The 24,067-nt window shown below is 35.2% G+C and overlaps 1 protein-coding gene across 1 annotated transcript in view; it reads right to left on the bottom strand.

Annotated features, from left to right (window-relative positions):
- Positions 1-24,067, bottom strand: part of ntng1a (netrin g1a) — a 114,406-nt gene that overhangs the window by 17,902 nt on the left and 72,437 nt on the right. The window contains exons 4-6 of the mRNA XM_088927688.1: positions 18,877-19,049; positions 6,372-6,398; positions 2,989-3,033 (exon numbers count right to left, since the gene is read on the bottom strand). Coding sequence (XP_088783814.1) covers positions 2,989-3,033; positions 6,372-6,398; positions 18,877-19,049 — 245 coding nt within the window. The remainder of the gene's footprint in view (positions 1-2,988; positions 3,034-6,371; positions 6,399-18,876; positions 19,050-24,067) is intronic.

The raw sequence follows: 24,067 nt of genomic DNA, 5'->3' as shown, positions 1-24,067 counted from the left end.
TCTTAATTCAAATTCCATTACAAAACAATATAGTACTTTGCTTGCAATTATTTTCAATTATTTTCAACAAAAATCCTGCAAAAATATACAAATAAGGAAACAAAATCTTTATTGATTAAACTGTATGCTATATAAGACAGTACTTACTGTAAAAAGCAAAAGCAAAGAGTAGAAAGCCGAAGAGGTTCAATGGTACTGTGAGGTGAAATTCTAGTGAGATATTAATGCTTTCTTATTTGAGAAAAAAAACATCTAACCGTCATCTGGAATAAATAGCCATTTTTTTTACAAAAAGTTTGTGGAATGAATACTGGAATCAAAGAAACTGTAGAAACCAAAACACACAAAATGCTTAGAGCACGAGTCAAAATGACCAGAGTTTCTCATTGTACTTGTAGTTACTGCTATAAAATGTTCCTTTTGTGATGATATCCAGTTTCATTCACTGGTAAAGATATGCACACACACTGGCCTGACTCAGTGACTTTAGAAATTCCAAATACTGGTAACAGCAGGATAGTTGCATAAAAAAATGAAATATCTACTATAGGAATAAATATTAATTAGCACTGACTGATTGACATTGTGAGGAAAAAGAACCGTTTAAACAGATTTTCACAGATAAATGCATCTCAACAAATGCAAAACAGATGATTGTGCCTGCTACTTTGACTTTATGTATGCAAAAAACACAATTTGAAGTCTGTTTTAGATGGTTCTGCCTCCTTGCATTGTGAAACGGCCAGGGATAATTGATATTCACATTACCATACCTCACAGCGCCTGCTTGCACTTAACAGACACCTTAACCGTGAATAAACCTGTAAGATATCTATCTACATTGTATATTCAGCCACAGTGCTGTTTTTTATTTATATTTATTTTGTGTGTTATTTATCGAGTAGGTAAAGCCTCTTTAAGCTACGGAACAGACTTAAACTTGCTTTATCATTTTTAATATTTACAAAAGGATTAAACAACTAACAACTAAGTGGAAATGCAAAGTGCCATAATGTTATTCAAGAAAGAAAACCTATTAAACTTGTCAAATAAATAAATATATTTTAAATGAACAACACTCGTATGCAGTATTTGTTCATAACATGACCTTTCTGCATCGATCCAGGCTCTTCTAGAAGGAATTTGATTCAGGTTCTTTGTGAGAATGAAACTTCAGGATCGCTGCGGACCATTGGCCTTTCATTCAGCACTGATCATGCACTTTCTTTCACCTGCTTTGGGTCTGCTCACATCAGCCCAGATCCTAAAGTCTGTTATGCTGTTCTGAGTGGATTGTTTTACACTAGAGACAGCTTAATCCACGTCACTGTGACCCTGTTGTTTGGGTTGGAGTGCCAGTATGAAAGCCCCTGTGAGCTTGACAGTTCTTTAATAACTGTTGATGTCAAGACTAAAGAAAAATGCATTGAATATCCTTGCAAACACATACTGTACATACAGTATATGACATCTTAAAAATATATATATACTGTGCATACAGTATGCTGGTTTAATGATTAACATATTCAAAAAACAGTTGAAATCCATTAAGGAAATGCACCATTACCCACTAAATCAGAAGCCTGCAGGGCAATTCTAGTGAGACCAATTAGAAAAAAATTAAAAAGGGAATTTATGCAAATTATTTTACTCTGTAAGAACCAATGAAAATGGTGTAATATTTATTTATATCCTTCAGGATGTAAGTATCATGGATATACATGTTAAGTTATTACTGTAAGTAAGCAAAGGTAGGTATTAATGCCTGAAATCCATCAATTTTTCACAGGAAATGTCTGTACTTTAAGATATGTATATGCGCTAAATTGGCACAAAGCCATTTATCATATTTTACTTTTACCCGAACATTATGAAAAATCGACATTTGTATTCTAATGATATGGTTACAGCTACTAAAATGACTGTAAAATTCCATTAATCTAAATTGGAAAAATGTAGGCAATTGTGCACATTCTCTGTGAAGATTCTCTTTATTCAGCTGAAGACTATTTCTTCAGTTTGCAACAGTTGTACAATATTATTGACCTGAATGCATACTAAATTCCTACAGCTCTTATTTTCAGTATATCTTTTTTAATATGTAATCATGCTCCATTTCAGTGTAATACTGCTACTGTTTTAAATGCCTTAGAGAGAAAGACTACAAAGGACAAACAGGTTAGGACTCCATGCCCTAATGCAACAACCTCCTTTACAGCAAGCCCTGTGGGATCATCTCCTTGGTTTGTTCACAACATCATAGAAAAAGGATTCTGAACAACACTGGAAAAAAACCGAAGCCAACTATTGCATTTTTCAACCTTAATAACAAAATAATAAAGGTCAAAATCATTGCTTTCCTTTTTAAAAAGAAAATATTTTCTGGGAAAAAAAAAGCTTGCTTGTTTGGGACTATAAATATAAAGGGCAGTTGCAAGATGTTTGCACAGCACATCTGCACAAGGGATTAACTGAAGATTGCCTGAAATCAATCTACATAAAACCCCCACTGCCTTTTTCTTTTCCTTTGGTGGAAGATGGAATTGAGAATCCTTACAAGTATCAAGCCTAATTAAAATGGAAAGGATAATCAAAGGCTATTGAAATCTGTGGAAATGTTCCTCTAATATAGCCCATTTCATGGGACAAAATCTATACTTGAGGGCTTGTGTAGATGATCCAGGAAAGCAGCCATTGTATAGTGTACAGTTTTGGCAAGAAATGTAAAGGAAGAGTAAATAAATTCATTAAATTAAAATTGCCTTCTGTATTTTTTTTCACTAGTTCACCAAGTTTGCACAGTCTTACCATCTTAGTAGAGGGGAAAAAAATAAGGTGTTAAAATGAAAAACAAATACCATTTTAACTGAAACATAAACAGAAAAAAATCAAACTAATCCAAGCTGCGTAGTTTGATTTCCTTTTGAATTTTAGGTAACTTTCCTGTTATTGCATAAGGATTTTATTGTTTTGTTTCAGAAATCCTACCTTGATTTCGGTTAGCAACCCCTAGAGATGACACACTCGGCCGAACTGCATGCATCAGGAGAAATCAGGAGTTATTAATAGCACTGACTATATGAGACTTTTCTGATGTCAATATACTAGTGGACAAATACAACTACAGACATCTCCCGCTTTCATTGTTCATATGCACTTGCACAACATATGACTGCCAAGCCTGACAAATACGAGCAATCAATGCATCCCCAAAACAGATTAACAGACTCTGATATATTGTATGTAATTGTGCAGTTTTCTGGAAACTGTAATTCTAGATGACACATTATCCAAAAATCTACTGAATGGGATGTGAGCTCATAGCATTAAAATTAATGATTAAAAATAATTCCAAAATATGAATTATACTAAATTTATATTGCATTAAAATGCATTACAATCTCAAAATAGATGAAACAGAGTGCTTTCAAATGGATTTCAATTTTCAAAATATTGCTCATGTGACATGTTATATGTTATTTCAATATATTTGTAGAAAGGGTTTTCATGTTGTGAAAGGAAACAAATAGTGCATGTGAAATTATTGCATAACCTCATAATTACATACAATTCTTTATTTCCTTCGGTGGGAAATAGCAGTGCTAAGTAGCTGGAAATGGAATATTCTCAATGTCATGTGAAGCAGAGGCAGCAGTAAAGTCTAGTGCCACAACCCCACCCCCCCTTCTCCTCCCCCTGGACAGCTTTTCCACGCTCTGAATGTGGTTCCATCTTTGAATTCAGTGTTTATCATGACTGGGATTACATTTTAATCATGGCATAGCTGGAAAATTTAAAGCAGCTGAGATTGTACATGTCTGTGATACCTTGAACGACCTTCGATCTTTAGGCAATGGTAGTTGTGGAACAATTTAATTCAATCCATTCCACACATTGTTCAGCCAAAATAATTTGGCAAAAAAAAAACCATGAGAGCCACAATTATGATTTAATCCCAGCTGCTTTGGGGTTTGTACAGTATATACAGTAGATAATTTTTGTCTATTTTCTAAGTATATCAGTATATCTGTCTCTCTTTCTTACGCTACAAAAGATTATGGAAACAGATATTAGAAGAAAACAGGAAGACAAACATTTTGCATCATTAAATACTTTGGCTTATTCCACTATAAACAATATCTACATGCATACCCTTTCCTTATTCCCTTCCCTAATTTAATCTATAGTTCACTATCGCTGCTAATGACTAGTTTTGCCTTTTTTGAACCTCCTGGTTCATAGTTCAAGCTCCAGTAGTTTTGTTTGAAAAAAGGTACTTTGATCACTGCCATTGTCATATGATATCAAGTAAAAAAACAGTAACAACCTTAATGGGAATCTCAGTTATTAGGAATAAAGAAATAACTGCAAACATAAAGGCAATTAGAAAGGACACACATCTAAAAGGCTGAATTATGGTTCCAGAAAAAAAGGATGGGAAACGCTTTGCTTTGTTAACCAGTCGTAATTGAGTATACACATTTAAGTAACAATGAAATGAAGAACTTTGGAATTGTTTTAAGGTTGTCGTAAAACATATGACATCTCCACCATGCCAATAACTCAATACATTATTGTTAGAGAAATGATTTTTACTGAAAGATTATTCTTTCTTCGAGGTCGCTAGGATTCAAGGATGCTGGGTGAAATTAGCAATATGGGTTTCAAAAGGTGCTTCAGAAACGCGTTTAGCCCCTATTGACAGCCAGCATCTACAACAACTGAAGAGATTCTCCCCAGTTATGTGTCCTTTCAACATGGACGGAAATTTGTATTGAGCCTTCCCATTAAGGATTCAGATCGAAAAGTCTGTTAATGAAAAGAAGTGCTGAACGTGAAGGATGATGGTTTAGTGGAATGGAAAACATGCAGCACAACTATAACACAATGCATGCACATAAAACAACATTGACCATAAACACCACCGGTTCTAAAGATCCACTTAATCCAGTACACATTTCTGATTATAACAATAATAATAATTCCAGACATTTCTTGGTACATTTTCAAAGCTGAAAAAAGACTAATCAAAATACACAGCTATTAAATTTAGAATTAGTACATTGTATCAATATGATGACCCCATGCCCATTTTGCATTGTTGAAGAGAGCCATGACTTGGATATTCAATTTGTTCAGCACCTTATGTTATCCTATTCATTACATAGCATTATTCATCTCACAGCAACATTCAGCAAAATTAGAGAAGAAATATTTATCACGTTCAGCATTCCTATGGGTCTGCACTCATGAATTTTGGCATCTTTCTACATTAAGAAGTAGGTGGTTGGCACAGTAGTAGCTGGCACAGCACAAGTTTCCAAATTGCTTCCAAATACTTATTTTAAATCTATCTCACCAGTTTCCAAACTACTCAATCTTCTCCTTGAGGGACCATAAATTTATAAAGATAGCCGTCCAATTCCCAAAGACATATTTTGCACTTTCACTGTGACACTACATCATATTGTAGTTGATTTGATTATCCTGAACTTAAACAGAATGGAAGCCAAATGCTAATAACACTGGACAAGTTGAATTTCATGGACTCACGCTAAATTATCTTGCTGTGCCACCAGGACACCCCTGGTCAGGTCTAATTTAGTGGAGTAAATCAAATGGAATAATGAATATTCTAATACAGTAGCTCCACATGATACTGTATCAAACTGATACTGTACATTACTGCATTTAGTTTTTATTATACAAAAATAATGCATATTTGTTTTATTTTTATTACTTTGTATAGTGCACACAATACTCTATACCATTATCTAAGGCACAATTTATTTAAAAGACTGATATTGAAATTTGAAGGACATAAATGCACTTTGACATGTTCCCACTCACTGTGTCTTACTTTTATCCATCCACTCAGCAACTGTAACTGTACACATCCAAGCACTCTGGGGGAAACTGGCTGGGGCAGATAATGATTTGCATTACTGTGTCATTTATACAAAAATTAACATGATATTTCTAGACCAATTTTGTCGTTATCAATATATATGCATGTGGCTTGCATTTCTATATTAATTTTAAAATGCCAATCATTTTATCTCTCTTTCTTTATATATATACTGTATATGGAACATTTTCATATACTCTGCTGATGTGAGTTTTCCAATTAAAAATAAAGTAGGAAGTACGTTAGATTCTTTGTCTGAGAGTGATTGATTTTCTTTGCAAATGTAGGTGAACCATTAAGAATTCTTTAAATTCAGTTATGTGTGATCACTTACTCTAATGTGATGGGTGTAAAAAGTCAAGCTGAATCAGAAATTAATATTGAACATCAAGTGGACCTTAGGTCTTGAAAGGCAAAGCAAAGCATCTAGCAGTTTTTGTTTTTATTTGTTTGTGTTACTTACTAACAGGACCAAGATTATTGGGAATACCTGAAAGAGAAAAACAAAACATTTCAATCAAGTAACTGTAGAGTTGCACACAACCCATACCATTTTTAAAAGATATTAAAAAGAAAAAGAAAATGTTACTGTAGTACTTTCTAGGAAATCAAAATAATTAATGTATACAAAGGCCAGAGTCTTTTCTCAAAATAAAAATAAAGGTTAACACAATTAAAAATAGATCACATTCATAAAGCAAACGCAAACTAACAAAAGTGGAAACAAATATTAGCTGCTGCTGATTTGGTATCTTGCAATTCTCAGCTTATAGCAGGAGTTGAAATCATGCCCAAACAAAAGGAGTCTCGCGCTCCTTCATGAAATATTTAAAAACTAATTTTTTCATAGCTTGCCTATAAACTTGTATTATTAATATTGTGTATGGGTGTTCCTTTCATTATACATCATTATTCATTCTGAGAAAATAATATTGAAGAGTGACAACTATTCACAAACACTGGAATGCAGTAAAATACAGGAAAAGAGGTTGAAGTATTAAATCGGAAGTCATTTTGTTTGTTTTTAATTAGATTTTTATTCAGCAGCCAAGTAAATTATTTTCAGAAAAAAAAAGAATACTGTCAATCCAGTTTCAGAAAAAAAAACAATACAAGATCATTAACTCACTAAGCCTCTTCATCCACTACTGTAAACTTTCAACAGATTAATAATGGCTTGAGTAAGTACAATCCCTGATCATTGGAAACATGCTGGTGCTGAAACATGAAAGCACCAAATCTGGATTTTCGTCACATTCCCAGAATAACAGCAGATTTGCAGGCATCTGTGCAATGTTTGCATCCGAGTAACAGCCAGACAACTGTGTTCTCAGCTTCAAGGATTCATGATCATTTCCTTTCCTCCCTGAAGGGCACTCACTAACATCATCAGAGAGGAAAGTACCCCCTGCTATGTGCAATCGATATTCTGAGAATAAGACCGTCTCCTTTTCAGATCCTGACTTGACAGGGAGAGTTAAAACCCAAATTTACGACCTTCAGAAAACAGAAGAGACCACCACACTGAGACTCCTGCTTGTTAAACCATACTTTTGTGTGTAAAAATGAAAGGTGAGGACTCTAGGAATTCACAATCATGAGGCCAAAACCCCAAAGCTACTACTTGCTAACATATTTAACACATACCAAGGTAGACTGAGGTACTAAAAAGACTATTCTTTATGGAGATGAGTAATTTTGAGGTTAGAATTTTTCAAGATTTTTGTTTCTCAAATTGAAATATCAACGTCGTATCCAAAAGCCTTTTAAATTATTTCTTATACATTTTAAACTATTTTTAAGAGAACAAACCTTGTTGTTTGTAAGAAGGCTTTTAATTGAATAGTTTGTGTGCACACTAAAACTATTGGGACAGAGCATGCAAACCTCAAGTGTGCTCTCCCTGAAAAGGGTTTTGTGTAGCTTTCCTGAAGGCTTAATGCAGTTCAGCTTTCTAAAATTCCTGCAGTAGACCCAGAAAGTCAAAATTCCATGGGGAAAGAGCTAACTGTCACTAAATAGGAATGGCTATTGGGTGCCTTATAGGCTATAGGTACTGTATGAGCAATATTGTTGACCATTAGGGCAGATTCTATCTAACTGTGGATAATTCCATCTAGGATTGCAGGCAGACAACAGGGTATTTTGGAACATTGCCTAAATTTTCCTTGCAATTAACCTTGCAAATATTCCAAAAGAGCCTTCTTACCGAATTCTACCGAATGTTAAGTAGATATGGTCTGAGCAAATGTTCACAGATACTAGATGAACTACTTCACATATAATGCCATATAATGACCATATAATGCCAGAACTGTACATGATTTGGCCATTGGAGTAAAACCACAGGAATTAGAACCCAAAACATTTAGCTACCTTCTATACATCATAACATATCTTTCTTAAAACACAACTGTAAAGTCATGTCTTTTTTATCTAAATTCATACACTTCAAGTCCACCAGAGAACAATGTCTTTTAGAGTTGAAGTTAAAGTTGAGCTCTAGGCAATGTCAGCTAATGTCTGATACTGGCTGGAAAAAGAAATAGCATATTCCTCTGTCATATTCTAAGCATGGTGAGATAAATAAATATAAAGTAAAAACATAGCATACTTAATATTTTAGTGATTGGTGTTAGCTTGCATGGTGGAGGACATAACAGCCCTGGCCAAAAGGTCAAGTTCGCTCAACCCCCCCTCAAGGAATGAATTGCAAAGAATGAACCAGGGAGTCTGCAGCAAAAGTGAACATGGGGTGGAAGGATGGGTTTAAAAACAGGCAGGTGATACTGTATGCAAGAGAGCAGAAGTCCGAGATTAGAATTGACCTCCTCCTGAATGAATGTTTTATAACTCCATTAACACAGAAATATCATAGTCAACATATACAGAATGACTAAAAATATAGAGATACAGCTTTATTAAAGGTTACTTCTTCACAAATTAAACGGATTTTGATTAGGCAAAAACAGATGCACCCCCCAAAAGTTAAATTTTGCCTGTTTTCTTAACAGGAAATTTCTTCAGATACCGGCTTTACTTTTTTAAAGACTATTACAGCTATTAAAAAAGAAACTAATGGTTTAAAAAGCACAGTAGTATCTGATTCACTAAGCTGATTAGATTTTTTCTATTTTCAGGTATCATCGTGCTGCATTTCTCAGATATCAAGCCTATTTATTCATTTATATTTTTATGGACTACATGCAGTCCAGGCCAGCTGTTGAGGATCATATGCCACTTTATTAGATTAATTTTCAATCAGTGTCATTTTCAATCCCCTTTACCTGCCAGTTATCTTCATTATGCTGCATAATAAAAATTTAATTGTGCAGAATAATACAGGAACACATTAGGTCGCTCATGTTTATCACACTCTTCATTGATTTTTCTTGTCCTCAATTCTCAAGTTGAATTAAGGTAGCAAATGCAGTTGAGTGATTTGGGTGTGACTAGAATCTGTGATGTAAGAATGTGACTACCTATACTGTGCCTGTCTATATACACAGGCATACATAAATATATATAGTACACAGTATGCTAGCTGGAAGTAAAAAATAATAAGACCCAAGGAAATTGGATTTTTATATAGAAATTGATTAATATTGTATTAGGTGTACAATAAAAATGTTTCACTACCATTTTACTGCAAACTATTTTCATCAAAATGTTCTTGTTTAGCAGCCATTGTACCTGTACATATATTAGATGTTCTATCACAGTGTAAGGCACTTTATTGCCATGTATTTATGTCCTATTACTCCATGTTCTTTCCCTCTTCTGTAAAACTAAGACCATTGTGCTTCTTTGAGCACATTGTCAGCAGCTCTGAGACTTTTAGAACCCTCAGTTCTTATTTCTGTTGGTATTTAGGTGTTTTAATGGAATTTAAATGTTTTACAGTCATTATGATGCTGGAAAATAAACCCTTTACCAACAGGCTGCCTTCTTTAGGATACTGCATGTTATTGAAGAGATAAATTATATTGTCTTTTCACCTGTGTCATTTCTGTTTTTCCCTTTCTCTTCTGTCATCAGATCAAGTAAACTTCAATAACTTCATTTTATCCCCTCTATTCAAAGCCAACTTATTACCTTAGTATTATGGCTGAAAGGATATTTAATTTATGGGCATACATACGGATACCAAATTTTAACTCTTTTCTCTCTCTCTCTTTGTGGCTATTATATATATATGATATATACAGTATACAGATCCAGCCATTCAAAATGAGTGAGGTACACTGCGTTAAAACGTGGTGGACGTAGTTCAACAATCTGCCTCATACCACAACATATCGCATGTTTATGGAAAACATTAAACATTAAAAAGCTGGTATATTTTATAAAAGCAAGATTGCTCAGTTGGACAAAAGTACACAACCTTCCTCCTTCATCATGAATAATTTTATTATGCATTAATATTTTATTCATCAAAGTCTTTAACTTGGTAACTTACAGTGGGTTCTGGTTTTAACGTGCTTGTTCTAACATTATTAAGCTTATATTCTGTACTTCATAAAATGTCATAACATTTTATTCTTTTCTAAGAATATGTACTAAGAACACCACTTGCTGTTATTGTAAAAAGTGTTTACAACCCTAAGGTCAGAGAGCATTGTTACTCATCCTCCAACTTGATCAGCCAATCAGGTAGAGCAGGATAACACCACTTGGGTCTCAAATGCCTGCGAAACTTCTAACCAATGAACGACAGTAGTTCCTTGAGATAAAAAGGCAGCACGGAGCCCAGAAGGGGCCCCTCCAGGACATTCTCAGACTCAGCTCGGACAATCATGGGAAACCCAGTGTGTCCGAGTGTCAGGACTTTACTTTGTTCTAAGAGTCGAGACCGGAGGTCGTCCGTGCGCAACCAAAGTATCCGCCCGATGTTAGCCCAGCAGCAAGCCTCGTGAACCGCCGGTAACCCACCGTGAATGCTCGCCTGATCAACGAGTGAACTATGGTCAGAACTGTTGACAGCTGAATCTCAGTATTCAGCACTAGCGCTACATCGTGAATAAACCGGTCTTTTTCCCATCTAAAGAGTGTGACTTGCTCGGACACGCATTCAATTTTCATGTGCACAAATTCTGCTAGTTCAGCCAGGACTAACTAGCCGGTCTTCAGAGAGTCACTGCCAGCGCGCCGCAGCAGGAGTCTCTCCCTCCTTCTCCCACACCTCCAGCCACAACCAGGACTGCCTGGCACTGGGCCAGAGGACGCCGATTGGATGCAGCTACACCGTGTTGCTGTTCCTTTGTGTCCACAAGAGATCTGAATCCACATAAATTGGATGAGTATTCAACATTCTGCATTACAGCTCGAGAATTCAACTACAGTTGATGTCAATTTAATTCCTATGTGTCTCTTGGTATTTGTAACTCTTCATGATTGAATATATACCTTTTGTATTCTGCTAACCCTCACTATAAGATCTGTTATGTTTACATGCACATTTTATGTATTAATAAATGTATTATTGTGTATTAGTATCCGAGTGTGCGTTGCTGAATTGTTCTGCAAGGTTGGTTTTCTAATAGCCATTGAAGAATCATTTTGTGACTTACTGCTACAATTAATAATTGTCCCAGCAAATGCACAAACCCCTACAGGAGATAACCTCAGAATTATTCTAAAACAAAGTCTATTTATTTGATGTGCAGATTTGTTTAAATGATAAATTATACTAACAAAATTAAAATAATCAACACACTTAACAGCATTCATTGTTGCATTGCAGTGCAGGGGCCCTAAGTTCAGACCTGGGGTGCTATCTGTGTGGAGATTGGATGCTCTTCCCATATTTTTTATGGGTAGGCTAACCTGCTTATCGGAAAACTGGCCCTGATGTGAGTATGTGCACGTCTGTGTGTGTGTGTCTTCCTGCTTTGTGATGGACTGGTGTCCCATCCATGGTGTACCCTGCCTTGAGCCCATTGCTTGCTGGAATAGTCTCCCCCAAGACCCTAATTTAGACATAGCTGTAAGAAAATGGATGGATGGATGGAAGAATAGTGTAAAATTTTCAAAGTCAATGATATTCTGAGAAGGAAAAGTCACAAATCAGTTAAAAAGAGAATGATTTGAGTAATATCTCCCTCAAGTATCCTTCTGACAGAAGTTCCAAACTTACAATCTGATTATCTCTTCATCTCATTCCACTGAGTGTCTCATTACTTAAACATAGGCATTCACATTTGTAAAAGCTTACATGTCAAAGTCGATTTGTGAACCACTTAATTCATTTTAATCATGTTGGAAGTTCTTTGATTTCTTCTTAAAAATGTATTAGTCAGTGCTTATATGGTTCACTTAAAGTATTTGACTAAAAGAAAAATGAAAATGAAAAAATTAAATCATATCACTTATTCCCTTTAAAATAATCATACAGACTTTGTTTTTACAAGCATAATCGTTATTACTTGTGCCTGGTCTTTTGAATATAATGATTGATATTAAGTTCTGATTTCTAAATATATTTATGCTGAATAATCCCATTAATAGGCTCATTTACACAGAACTTGATGTTCAGTGTCCAGAAGGAGTTACAACATTACAATGAAAAGAATGGATTATAATGGAATTCTTTTGTTTCACATTAGTTCAACCATTTGATCTTGTTTTTTTTTTCTACTCAGCACTGCATGGTTTAGTTTTTCTTAATTTTTATTTTTGGAATAACAAATTTATACCTCTGCTACACATATTTTTTAAATGTGCATGGACATGAATTGTCCTTGATATTTTCAAAAAGACGCAAATTATTTAATCACCTTTGGTTATTTTTATACTTAGGGTCACTTATGAGTCATACAAGTTTTTATGTCAGAGATGCAATTAGAATAGAGACAGCCACATCAGTGTCAGGCTTGGCATGGATGTATATTTGAGTATCAGCATAGAAATGATGGTTGAGGCCATGTGATCTTAAAAACTGACCAAGTGGAAACATTTAAACGTTGAAAAGTAGGGGACCCAGTATCGAGCCGTGAGGAACACCAGACTAAACGAGACCAATTTCAGATCCGCCAAGAGAGACAAAGTGACAGCGATCAGTGAGGTAAGACTTGAACCATTTGAGAGCAGTGTCAGAAACTCCAAACACAGTCTCAAGACAGGAAAGTAAGATGTCATGGGTAACAGTGTCGAAAGCAGCACTGAGATCAAGAAGAATGAGGATAGAGAGAGAACCAGAATCAGAAGCTATCAGAAGATCATTAGTAACTTTGACCAGGGCAGTTTCTGTGCTGTGAAGTTGATGGAAGCCAGATTGGAGGGGTTCGGAAAGGTTATTTACAATGAGGTGGTTATGTAATTGAAATGTGACAGCACATTCTAGAATTTTTGCAAGAAAGGGTAAGTTGGAGATGGGGCGAAAATTGTTTAGATTGTCCAGAGCCACGTTAGGCTTTTTTGGCACGGGGGTAATGGCAGCAGTACCAACGGTTTGAGCACCGTTGGTACAACACCAGTGCTCAAGGATTCATTTATTATATTGAGGACAATCGGGCAGAGAGAAGTGAAACAAGACTGAAATGAAGTGGTAGGAATGGGATCTAATATAGATGTGGTAGATTTCATGTGTGAAACTAGTTTACTGAGGGATGCAGAGTCAAGAAGTGAGAAGCTGGAGAGAAGGGAACCAGAACCATGTGTGGTGCGGTGGCTCTGTGGCTAAGGATCTGCGTCTGTGGCTGGAAGGTTGGAATCCACTGCCGGCAGTGGAATCCTACTCCGCTGGGCCCCTAAGCGAGGCCCTTAACCCCAACTGCTCCAGAGGTGCTGTATAAATGGCTGACCCTGCGCTCTGACCCCAAGCTTCTCTCCCTGTCTGTGTGTCTCATGGAGAGCAAGTTGGGGTACAGGATGTGAAAAGACAAATTCCTAATCCAAGAAATTGTATAAGGCCAATAAAGTGTCTTAAAAGTTCGACAAGCAGGGAGGAGGTGCGGGAATTATATATGTTGTAGAGAGCATACTGTCAATCTTGGAGCTAAAGAAATCTAAAAAATGTGTAAATAAAGGGAATTAAAATAAAGTGAAATAAAGAAGCTCTCCTATCTTTTTATTGTGGATAAAGTAAAGGAGTTGTCTAGTTAGTCTTTTCATTACAATCTATCTTATCAATGAAACTTGCAACAAAAAAATTAATCAGTGGGTTTAATGCAGAACACATGCTGGTGTGAATGTTTTTGTAATTCCCTACTGTGAAGTTGAAATAGTATTTTCCAAGTTTGTTCAATAAGATACATTCTCAGATGGAACAGGTAACGTTCGGCAGTCTAACAATAAACTGTTATTCATAATGTATGTAATCATACATAAGGCAATCAGCTGAATAGCTGAAATAAATGTGTTCTGTCTTCTATATGAAATGAAACTACCAGCTATCAGAGGGTTGGGCTCTCATAAGCAAAGAACATTGAAAACAAGCCATACTGTACGTAAGACATGTATTAATATATTGAAGTAGTGGAAACATACATACCCATAAACTCAGCATGGATCACTGAGTATTATCATCAGAAAGATTGTGGGAGCTGGCTTCCATTTTCAAATGCTTGTAAGAGCAGGGAATTGATTTGTGTTACAGGTAGTAAAATGTTAGCATGGTCTATGATAGCACAGTAAAAAAATGACATTCCAGGAATGTCAGTGATGAGCAGAAAAAAATTTGGAAAAATTTGGAAAAATAAATATTTGAAAGGGATGGGTATTAATATAACTGCTTAAAGAAGTGAGAAAAGCAAAAGTAAACAAATATCAGCTCAGGGGAAAGAGAATAAAAGAGTCTGAAACAAAAGAGGATGCCAAGATAATAAAACTCTGAGCAAAGGCAGAAGACCAACAGAAGAAAGATGCAAATAATGTTCGGAAAATAAAAAGAAGTGCAAACAACAGGAGGGCACTGGTGTGTGAAATATAGCACATGGAATAATTAAACGTGAAGAAAAAAGACAGAGAAAAACTCTCTCACTTCGTAGATTCTTTTCACAATATAGCACAGCGACCACCTGGCCTTTTAGATAATACTAATTACACCATTCTGTATATACTCCAGAGGCTTTCTAAAGCAACTCCTAATTATAGTTCAAGCACACTCTCAAAAGGATGTAAGCTCTTCATGTCAGCTGTAAAAAGGAATGTACCTTAACCATTCTTGAAGTTCACAGAGAAAGGGTTCGTGAGAAGGTCAATAAATATATCTAGCATACTAAATTATCCACATTAATGGTAGGAGGTATATTGCTCTAACACTAACCTTCTTTTTAACCAAGGGGTGTGGCAGTATGTGCAACAGTCTTACTTCAGTTTACAAATTGCTGACTGTTACCAGAAGCAGCCAGATGATGCTGAAGAAAATGTTTTTTTTCTGACAGAATCATAGTGCTTGATTGGATGATAAATTATGTCAGTGTATACTAGGACATCTGGTAGTCTTTTTTGTTAGTGTGTACTAATTAAACTATACATATATACAGTATAGGCCATAACATACTGTATAATCACAGAAATAATCTTTTAGAGATAATCTGGTTAGTATAGTCAGCTATGTAGTTATTTTTTAAAATAATGTCTTCCAGTGGATATTGGAATCTTGCGAATGTCTGTAAATTAAAAAGTTATTTAGAAACGTATAACACCTCAAGCAAACACGTTGTTGATCTATTTATCATCATTAAATATTATAAAAGGCTTTTGCGTTTTACTAAAAGGAGTGATGCCTCAATGCTTGACTGTCTTAATTAAGATACACAAAGAAGCTCAAAACTGCTAAACATAAATCTATTGTGGTTCATATTTAAATTTCCTCTTTATAGCTCATTTAGGCTCTGCTTTATGTACAAAGAATACTGTAACAGAGAATAATTAAATGTTAAACAGCTGTAAAATCAATAAGTCACATAAAAGCTTTTATCATTTTCAGCTCTTATCCCAACAGACATAAGTCTAGGTCAATAAAAAGTATTAAATCTTTGCAGAATCCTCACTGGGACATATCTGCTTTTTACACTTTTATCCAAGGCATTTCACACATCCAAACCAGCTGATTTGGGGCTATACAGATTTCAGTATGTCCCTACAGAACAACAGGATTTAATAAAAAAAATCTTGAAGTGTATACGTCAATATCTAACAAGCAGCATGAACGATATTTGATTGTAGCATTTGTTGAAAATGTAGCACATCATAATGTTGGGATTTTTTATTTCTATCTACACTCTAAAATGAATTAATATAAAAGAGAGGTCACCATGGTGTAACAGAAAGTACTGCATTTTGGATACATGTTTTTTTAGTCAAGATTCCTGTCTCCTGTCTCTTAAACCAAAAGAAATGTTCACAAAAATAATACCTCAGCAACCTATTGAAACTGGTGTAAAACCTGGAGTATAGGTGAGCATGAATTCAGTACATTATTTCCTGATCAGTTTTAATATGACTTAACAAAACATAATTATGAAATACTAGCTCTAGTAAAAGTTCTCACCTGAAGTAACTTGAGTTCTATGATCCATATAATGTGGGCTCTTAACTGGGTCATGTCACAAGCCAACTGCAGCTGGGGTCATGCAGTCGTGCACAACTAAATCAGCTTTGCTGAGGGTAGAGATCAGTGAGCACATGGCAGTTCTCTTGGCTTCCAGTGAAACAGTGACCCTCTAAGACTTCCAGTGACTGTAGTGAGGAATGTGCTTCTTCAATCACCAGTGAACCCCCTACGTGTCATAGTTTGTAGTGTGTCAAAAATATAATTTTATTCCATGCTGAAAAAAAGAAGAAAGAAAACACAAAGTTTCAGCCGTGGGGCCTTCTTCAGGTGTGGCCCTACACCTGAAGGTCTTCTTCAGGCCCCACCTGAAGAAGGCCCCATGGCCGAAACGTTGTGTTTTCTTTCTTTTTTTTTCCAGCATGGAATAAACCTATTACTTGTTCCTTTGCAGCCTATGCATGCTGACGCAGCTACCCACCTGAAAAAATTTACCTGGAAGGTGAGCAGGTTGGAGGGTTGGGCCTGTTTGTACTTATGTATTTCTCCTGCATGGTAGTAAGGGTTGCTGCCATTCTTAACTGCTGTTTCCAAAAGTGTTTGGGTGTATGATGAAAAATAACTTGGGGATTCCTGGCTTGAAAAACAATAGCAGGCAAATAGGGCAGCATAGAAACTCAGCAAGATGAACTTGGTATAAAATTTGCAATCAATTGTGAAGCACATTATTCAAACTAAAATGACTCAGTTCGTATTTGTCGTATTTCACATTTAATAAGAAAGGAATCTAAATGTGTTTATTTCTTTTGGTCAGTTCAAAAACATTGCATTGTATTGTTTGAAGCAACCACTGGGCAACACGAGGATGAAACAGACATTCCAACAGAATTTGAAGAAATGTCCAAAAGGTTTTTTTCTATGTTTTTTCTATCCCTTTTACTGTCACACAGTTTATAAACCACATAGTGGTAATCTTCTCATTGACTCTAAAAATATTCTATAGTAAATGGATGGTTCTTCCATCCATCATAATGTAAAGGTCCTCATGAAGGGGGCTGTTTTTATAAATCCAGAAGCAAACCTCTGCAGGTTTCCTCATAAAGAAAATCCATATTACATGAAAAATCTTTTCTTTGGCAGAGAGAGATTTTCACTTTTCTGGCTCACACTTGCATGTTCAACCACCTCTGCAGCACTTTAGTTTAGTTGGTAAAGCAGAAATTTAATTTCCTTTTGAAATATTAGATAAAAGATTTTGCATTGTAATATATAAGGGTCTGCTCATGTCTCTTCAATGGTGATTTATAACCTGCATAATTATATCAGATTACTAGATGTATACCATAAAAAAGGTATTAAATCCTAATTAAATTTGTATTTTTAACTCATTTGTCTCTATACGGGTACCATATGTTTAATATCCTCTCAGTGAAAGCGGGAAGTGTTGTGAAATTGACCATGATTTGTTTTAAAATTACAAATTATGTTAGGCATACCTCCCGCAAAAAGTATTTCAATTCACTTTATTCCTGAAAGAAGGAATTATGTCAATATTTTTACAGTGTTATTGCATTCTATTCTTTTTTACACAAAGCATTATGACATAGTTTACAGTTAGATTATGATTCATCACTTGTGTGCAGATGCTTATAAATGTTTTGTTTTTAATAATGTGCTGTCAATCCAAACCCTAGCCTTCATCCAAGTGCATTTCACAGAGACTCATAATACTCAACAGCTGGGAGGAAAAACAAGCCTTCTTCCCCAACAGCTAGTTCAAAAAAGAGGATATTTGGTAATGAAATGGAAAAAGCCTGCAATTTCAATCTCATTTCACAAAAAAACAAGCAAATTACTTTTTAAGACCTCATTCGTCCATGACAAAGGTCTCAGTTTGTGATGATTATATAATCTTTGGGGGATTTAAGTATTATATAAAGTTCCCGTTTCTTGTAGTAGAACTGCAAATTACCCTATAATACCTGGTATAGAAACATATGGCATTTATTTAATAGCGGTGGCTTACTTCAGAGTAAATTTTGTGTTCAGGGGCTAAAGTGTCTGTTTTTTACCATCTGGATAGTACAGGGCTGCACGAAACAACTCTCTTAGCAGGACTTACTATCAGCACCAGATTTATAACGGCAATGTGCACCCCTGCCTGCATCTCGGGATTAAACAGATGTGGTTCCGTTTTTCACTAGGATTAGTATGATTCCCTGGAAGTATGTTGCCAACCTTTGAAAAATGGAGTAAAACAAATAGAAAAAAACACCCATAGTGTACATACAAGCTAAATATTATAACAGATTTATTTATTTAGCTTATTTAACAAATGGAAAAAAGGCCAGCATTGACACTAAAAACCCAAAGGACTACACCATCCCTGTTGTCATTAAATGAACATTGGTGGAGAATTTTAAAGGTATAGCAACCTGCTCTTCAGGTGCGATTGCTGTAAAAAGCTACTCACAGATATTTGCAGTGCCTTTTGGGATTGGCAGGTAGGATCCAACACTCCAGGCTCGGCCCTGGTAATTTTTCTTACATCTCCCACAGTCTGGGCCTGTGGTGTTGTGCTCACACTCACAAGACAGTTTCTCTTTGTCAAAGACGCAGCTGTTGGCATGAAGGTTGCACTTGCATCTGTCAAGGAAAAGACAGTGTCAACAGTTGTGAATTTTCAGTTGCATGGTTCAATTAAATAAGAAAGGACTGGAACAAAATGTGGTTGCAAGGCAGCTATGACCTTGAATGTATCTTTTTTTAGCACAATACAATATATGCCACATTTTTATTTAACACAGGAATGTGCATTAGATTACAAATTAAACATAAAACTCTTTGTTATGAAAATTACAGTGCATTGCTTTATAATTATCTCCCTAGAAAAACACCTCATTTAAATTGTCCCATAGGAGAAAAGGTATTTACAAGAAGACATCGTCTCATATTTAAAGCAAAACACCACATGAAACACGCACATTAAAACACACTCTACTGGGAATTACAAACGTTAAAGGCACTGAGACAGCTGCAAAGCCTTTATTGTGTATTCCTTTGAAGTCAGTGGAGAAAACTTGGCAAAGATCAGGCCTGGAAGGATATTTATTATTATAAATGAAAACATAATGACACCTACAGAAAAGAGCTGGAGGAATTACAACTGAGTATGCAAGGCTTAATTGCATGGACAAGTGGATAATTTCAACAGCTCTTCACCTGCAGATGCTGATGGATTTTGAAGATAGCCAGAAAGACTAAGTTTTATTATAAGTAATACAGAAGGCTCATTATGTGGAATTTGCAAATGATCAACAGACTCATGCAAATCAGCATCTAAGATCACTACAGATGGGCACTCACTCTGTTAAGTGATGTATTATATGAATGTACTATTCCTTCACAATGTTAAGTGATGTTTTATAGGGATGTGTTAATTAATTTTTAAAGAGAAAAGTATGCACTCAGCTATTTTTCAATTGCTCAATCTCACTGATAGCAACGGTTCATTTTTTTACACACAGTACAATAATCTCAGATCAGGCAGCATGAAAGAAAAGGTGAAACATCAGAACAAAGAACACATTTCAGAACAAAAATGGGAAAATTAGATTTCAAACTATTATGCACAATGATACAGAAAAAATAAATACAAATATAATAACAAGGCATTACACTTAGCTATATTTTGTTCTATACAGTCCCCTCACAATGAAAGAAAAACGTGACTGATATGTGCAAAATCTAATGAGTATTTTATTTTTAATACGCTCAATTCAGTCCTACCTTCCAGGGTCAAGTAAACAATAATTGATAAAGTTGAATTTCTTTAGTGTAAATCAACAAACGTATGACAGCTAGATAACCAACAAAGAAATTTCACTAAGAATTTCTTGTGAAAGCAAAGTGGGTAATTCTGAAGCTGAAACAAAAATATCAGAATCACAGGACAGGTCATGGGCATGCTAAAACAGTTTGAATATACTGAAGTAGAAAGCAACTACAGGTATAATTTACCAATCAACAAAGACCAAATTAGCCAAGAAACACATCTGCATTTGATGACGCAAACAATATCAAATTTGTCAGGGAAAACCCCAAAACAACTCAGTGAAACCATCAGTAACCTCCAGAGTACAAGGGATGAAATTAACACAATACATATACTGAGGCAGAAGAATTACAACAGCCTCTCATCTATACGAAGAAGTGAAAAGCCAGACTGAAATTTGAAAGTACAAAGATGAGCCAGGAAAGTTATGGAAATAAGTTTTATTAATAGATGAGACCAAGACAAACAGTTACTAAAGTGATGGAAAAGTTAAAGTATAGCAAAATAAAGGATGTGCAGACTCTCCAAAGAACACCACCTCATCTTTGAAGTGTAGCGGAGTTCATGTCATGGCCTGGGCATGCATTGCCATCTCTGGAACTGGCTTGCTCATGCAGTATTTATGGATGAGGTAACTAATGATGGCAGGAGCAGAAGGTTTCCATAAGGCTCACAATTTATTTTCTCTGCTCACAGAGAAGAAATTTCTTCCTTACTTGCTGCGTGGCTCAACATGACCATGACCCAAAACATATAACCAACCAAGGACTTTATCAAGAGATAGAAAAAAATGGAAAAAATTTAGAATGCCCAAGTCAGATTTAAATCCAATAGAATTGCATTTTACTGTACATACTGAAGAAAAAAGCTGTAATCACAACATCCCAAAACAGGCAACAACTCAAAGTTGCTGCAGTAAAGGCTTGGCAAAGCATATCAGATGATTCTAGTTTGGTAAGACCAACCCACAGTATTAATACTACAATTCTCAAAGTGAATGTGTCCCATTACTTATTATGGCTTACTACTTACTTATTACTTAATTGAAAACACTGTGTTGAACACAAAGTAGGTTTTATTTCTAATATGATGATGGAATGAATGTGTGGAATTACCCAAACATAAAACATGTACTATACCATATTGTACTTATCCTATTCCTATGAACCTCATGATTACAAAATACAAAATGAAATACAAATGGCAAAAATAAAAGTTTTAACTTTGCTGTCCCAGTATTGTTAGGGCATTGTATGTAGTAGATAGGTGGTAATTATTTCAATCAATAACAAGTATTCTCCTAAACTTGCAATACAGTGAAAAGCAGTGAAATCCAAGACAATAACAGACTGATACAGCTTACAGAAACATACCACATGTTTTATTTTATGTTTTTGTGGGTAAAAGGAACTTCTGGCCATGGATTTGCTATCAGCCATTGTATCTTCATTCCACCACACAACACAGGTCAAGCTTACAATACTGTGGCTTTCTAATAATAAAACAGTGACATTGATTTTGTTTTGGGAAGACAAAGGTTACATTTGTGTCTTGTTCCACCATCCTGAACCACATGTGAGGAAGAAACTAAAGTGGTTGGATAAATATTGGTTTTATGAGTAATCATATGCTCCTTGTGGGAATTCATGTACACTTCAATATCATGTGTGTATTTGTGTTTATGAAGCTCTTTTGCTACTAAAAAAAGAGGAGGTATTGTGCTCTACTGTAAGTGCAGTACTACATGAGCTTTTCCGGTATTAAAGAAGCAATTAAGCTTTAACCTTATTTATACTGATCTTCTGCCTTTCCTTATGTCATTCATAAAAGGTTCACAGTTCATTTTTTATGGTATCATTTCAGGAAATTGCAACCTTGAAGTGTTTTTTGAAGAGTTAACATGTCCTTCCAGTCTTAGCTCAGTGCCATAGATTCTCCTCAGCGTCACTAAAAATATATTTTCATTGCAGAAATTGCATGAGACTCCAGCACTTTTGCTGTAGCCTGTCTGTACTAGAGAAGACCAACAAACAAATTTCATGATGTACATGTACTTTTTATCATCTTATCTAGAAGAGGAAACATACAGAATAGATATTCTGTCTTTCGTTTTGTAAAGGTGAAAATTTATTTTAGCTGAATAAGGAAACAAAAAGGGGCAGTGAATTATAACAAAGTAGGAAAAAGTAAGTATCCAGAAAGCAAATTATCATTAATAAAGGGATACACAAGTATTTCAGTCTCTCTAGTTAGGATCAAAAATATATGCATATACTTGTTTCTGTTAATAAGGCCTGGCTTGGAAGTTAAGCAATAGCTGGTGTTGTTTATCTGGTCACAGCTAGCTACCAGTTTTAAGATGCTTATGCTGATCCCAGAGATAAATATGACAATTTAAGAAACAACACATTAAACCAATAATTTGACTTGTATCTATGCCACAGTGTTCTGCTAAACTAGAGTGCACATGGTATAAGCATAACAGTGATTATTACCATAAATAGCTCCTTGAAGTATTTCACTTCTTTCATGCATGTAAATTCACACAGTGTGAATCATTAGCTTATTACCATGGTGTATTTTAAGGGGTCTGTGTAAAAAACTGATATGCATGATATACCAAATTCTTCCTTAGGTGACAAATGCCTTTCCTCTCCCTGCAGGTATACATGAGCTGCATTAATGATTGGCTATTATTCTGGAGAGTTGCTTATTTGCATCCCATTATGAAGAGACTTGCAAAAAGAGCATGTCAATTTTTTGAACTTCTCATAAACTTCTAAGCCACACATGATATTTTAAAACCAATAAGTAACAGATTTCCTAGTTGAGAGGTACAGAATACTGCAAGTATCGCAGATACTTCAAAACTCTTTAGACTTTTCTGAAAGGCCAGAACTGTCATATAAAACTAAATATCAAAGTGCTGTTAAAGCTGAATGTTGATGCTGAATACACTTTCTTCATAAACTACACAATATAGGAACAGAATATGAGTCATGCTTTACTACCTAAAAAGTAAGACACCTACTCTTAACCGATGTACTGTAGTGTCTTTCTTGTACAAGAGCAAAAACCTTCAGAATGGAATTAATCCAAAATGAATGTTGTTATATCTACCACTTGTGTTTTATTCACATAGTGTATATTAATATACATGTTATAGTATATTAAATTAGTTTTTTGTGAGAAACAAAAATAACTCTTCATTTTATTTGTTTGGTACCATAATGGGTGCTAGTCATACAGAAAACTGGAATAACATGTACATTAAAATTTAAGTAATCTAGATTTGGTTAAACTGTAAGAGTAAATGTCACTGTGGTTTAAAAAACATAGATATGTTATAAAAATCTTGAACACATTCTTTCAATTTTTTTTAACTCCAAAAACTGTAATTCAGGGAGAGTACTGTATGTTTGTGATTTAACCTTCAGGTTGTCTCAACAACAATACCATTTTGTAATAATAAAATTATACATCGCTGTGAACATTGTATAATGTATGAATATTCTCCAGGCTCTGAGGTCTTTGCTGCAGACTTGCTTAAAACACATATGAGTTTGAAAGCTCTCATTTGCCTTCTATTACCAAGGGAGATGAAGCTGAGAAACACCTTAAACTAATAATGCAACAAAAGTATATTTAATAAACCTTCAATGGTGTTTTCCTCATGGGTTCACTTACAGTGATGACTTCTTATTATATACTCCTTCACTGCTCCTTCAACCAGGGATGCATGCCATATTCAAATTCACTTTCTCTCTCCAAATTAATATTTATTGTGGGTATAAATGCTTTGTTTCGTGTGATAATTTCAAAAGATATT

Source organism: Atractosteus spatula, chromosome 11 (assembly GCF_055471065.1).
Source record: "Atractosteus spatula isolate fAtrSpa1 chromosome 11, fAtrSpa1.hap1, whole genome shotgun sequence".
Classification (NCBI taxonomy): domain Eukaryota; kingdom Metazoa; phylum Chordata; class Actinopteri; order Semionotiformes; family Lepisosteidae; genus Atractosteus; species Atractosteus spatula.
This window is presented reverse-complemented; position numbering and strand designations above follow the sequence as displayed.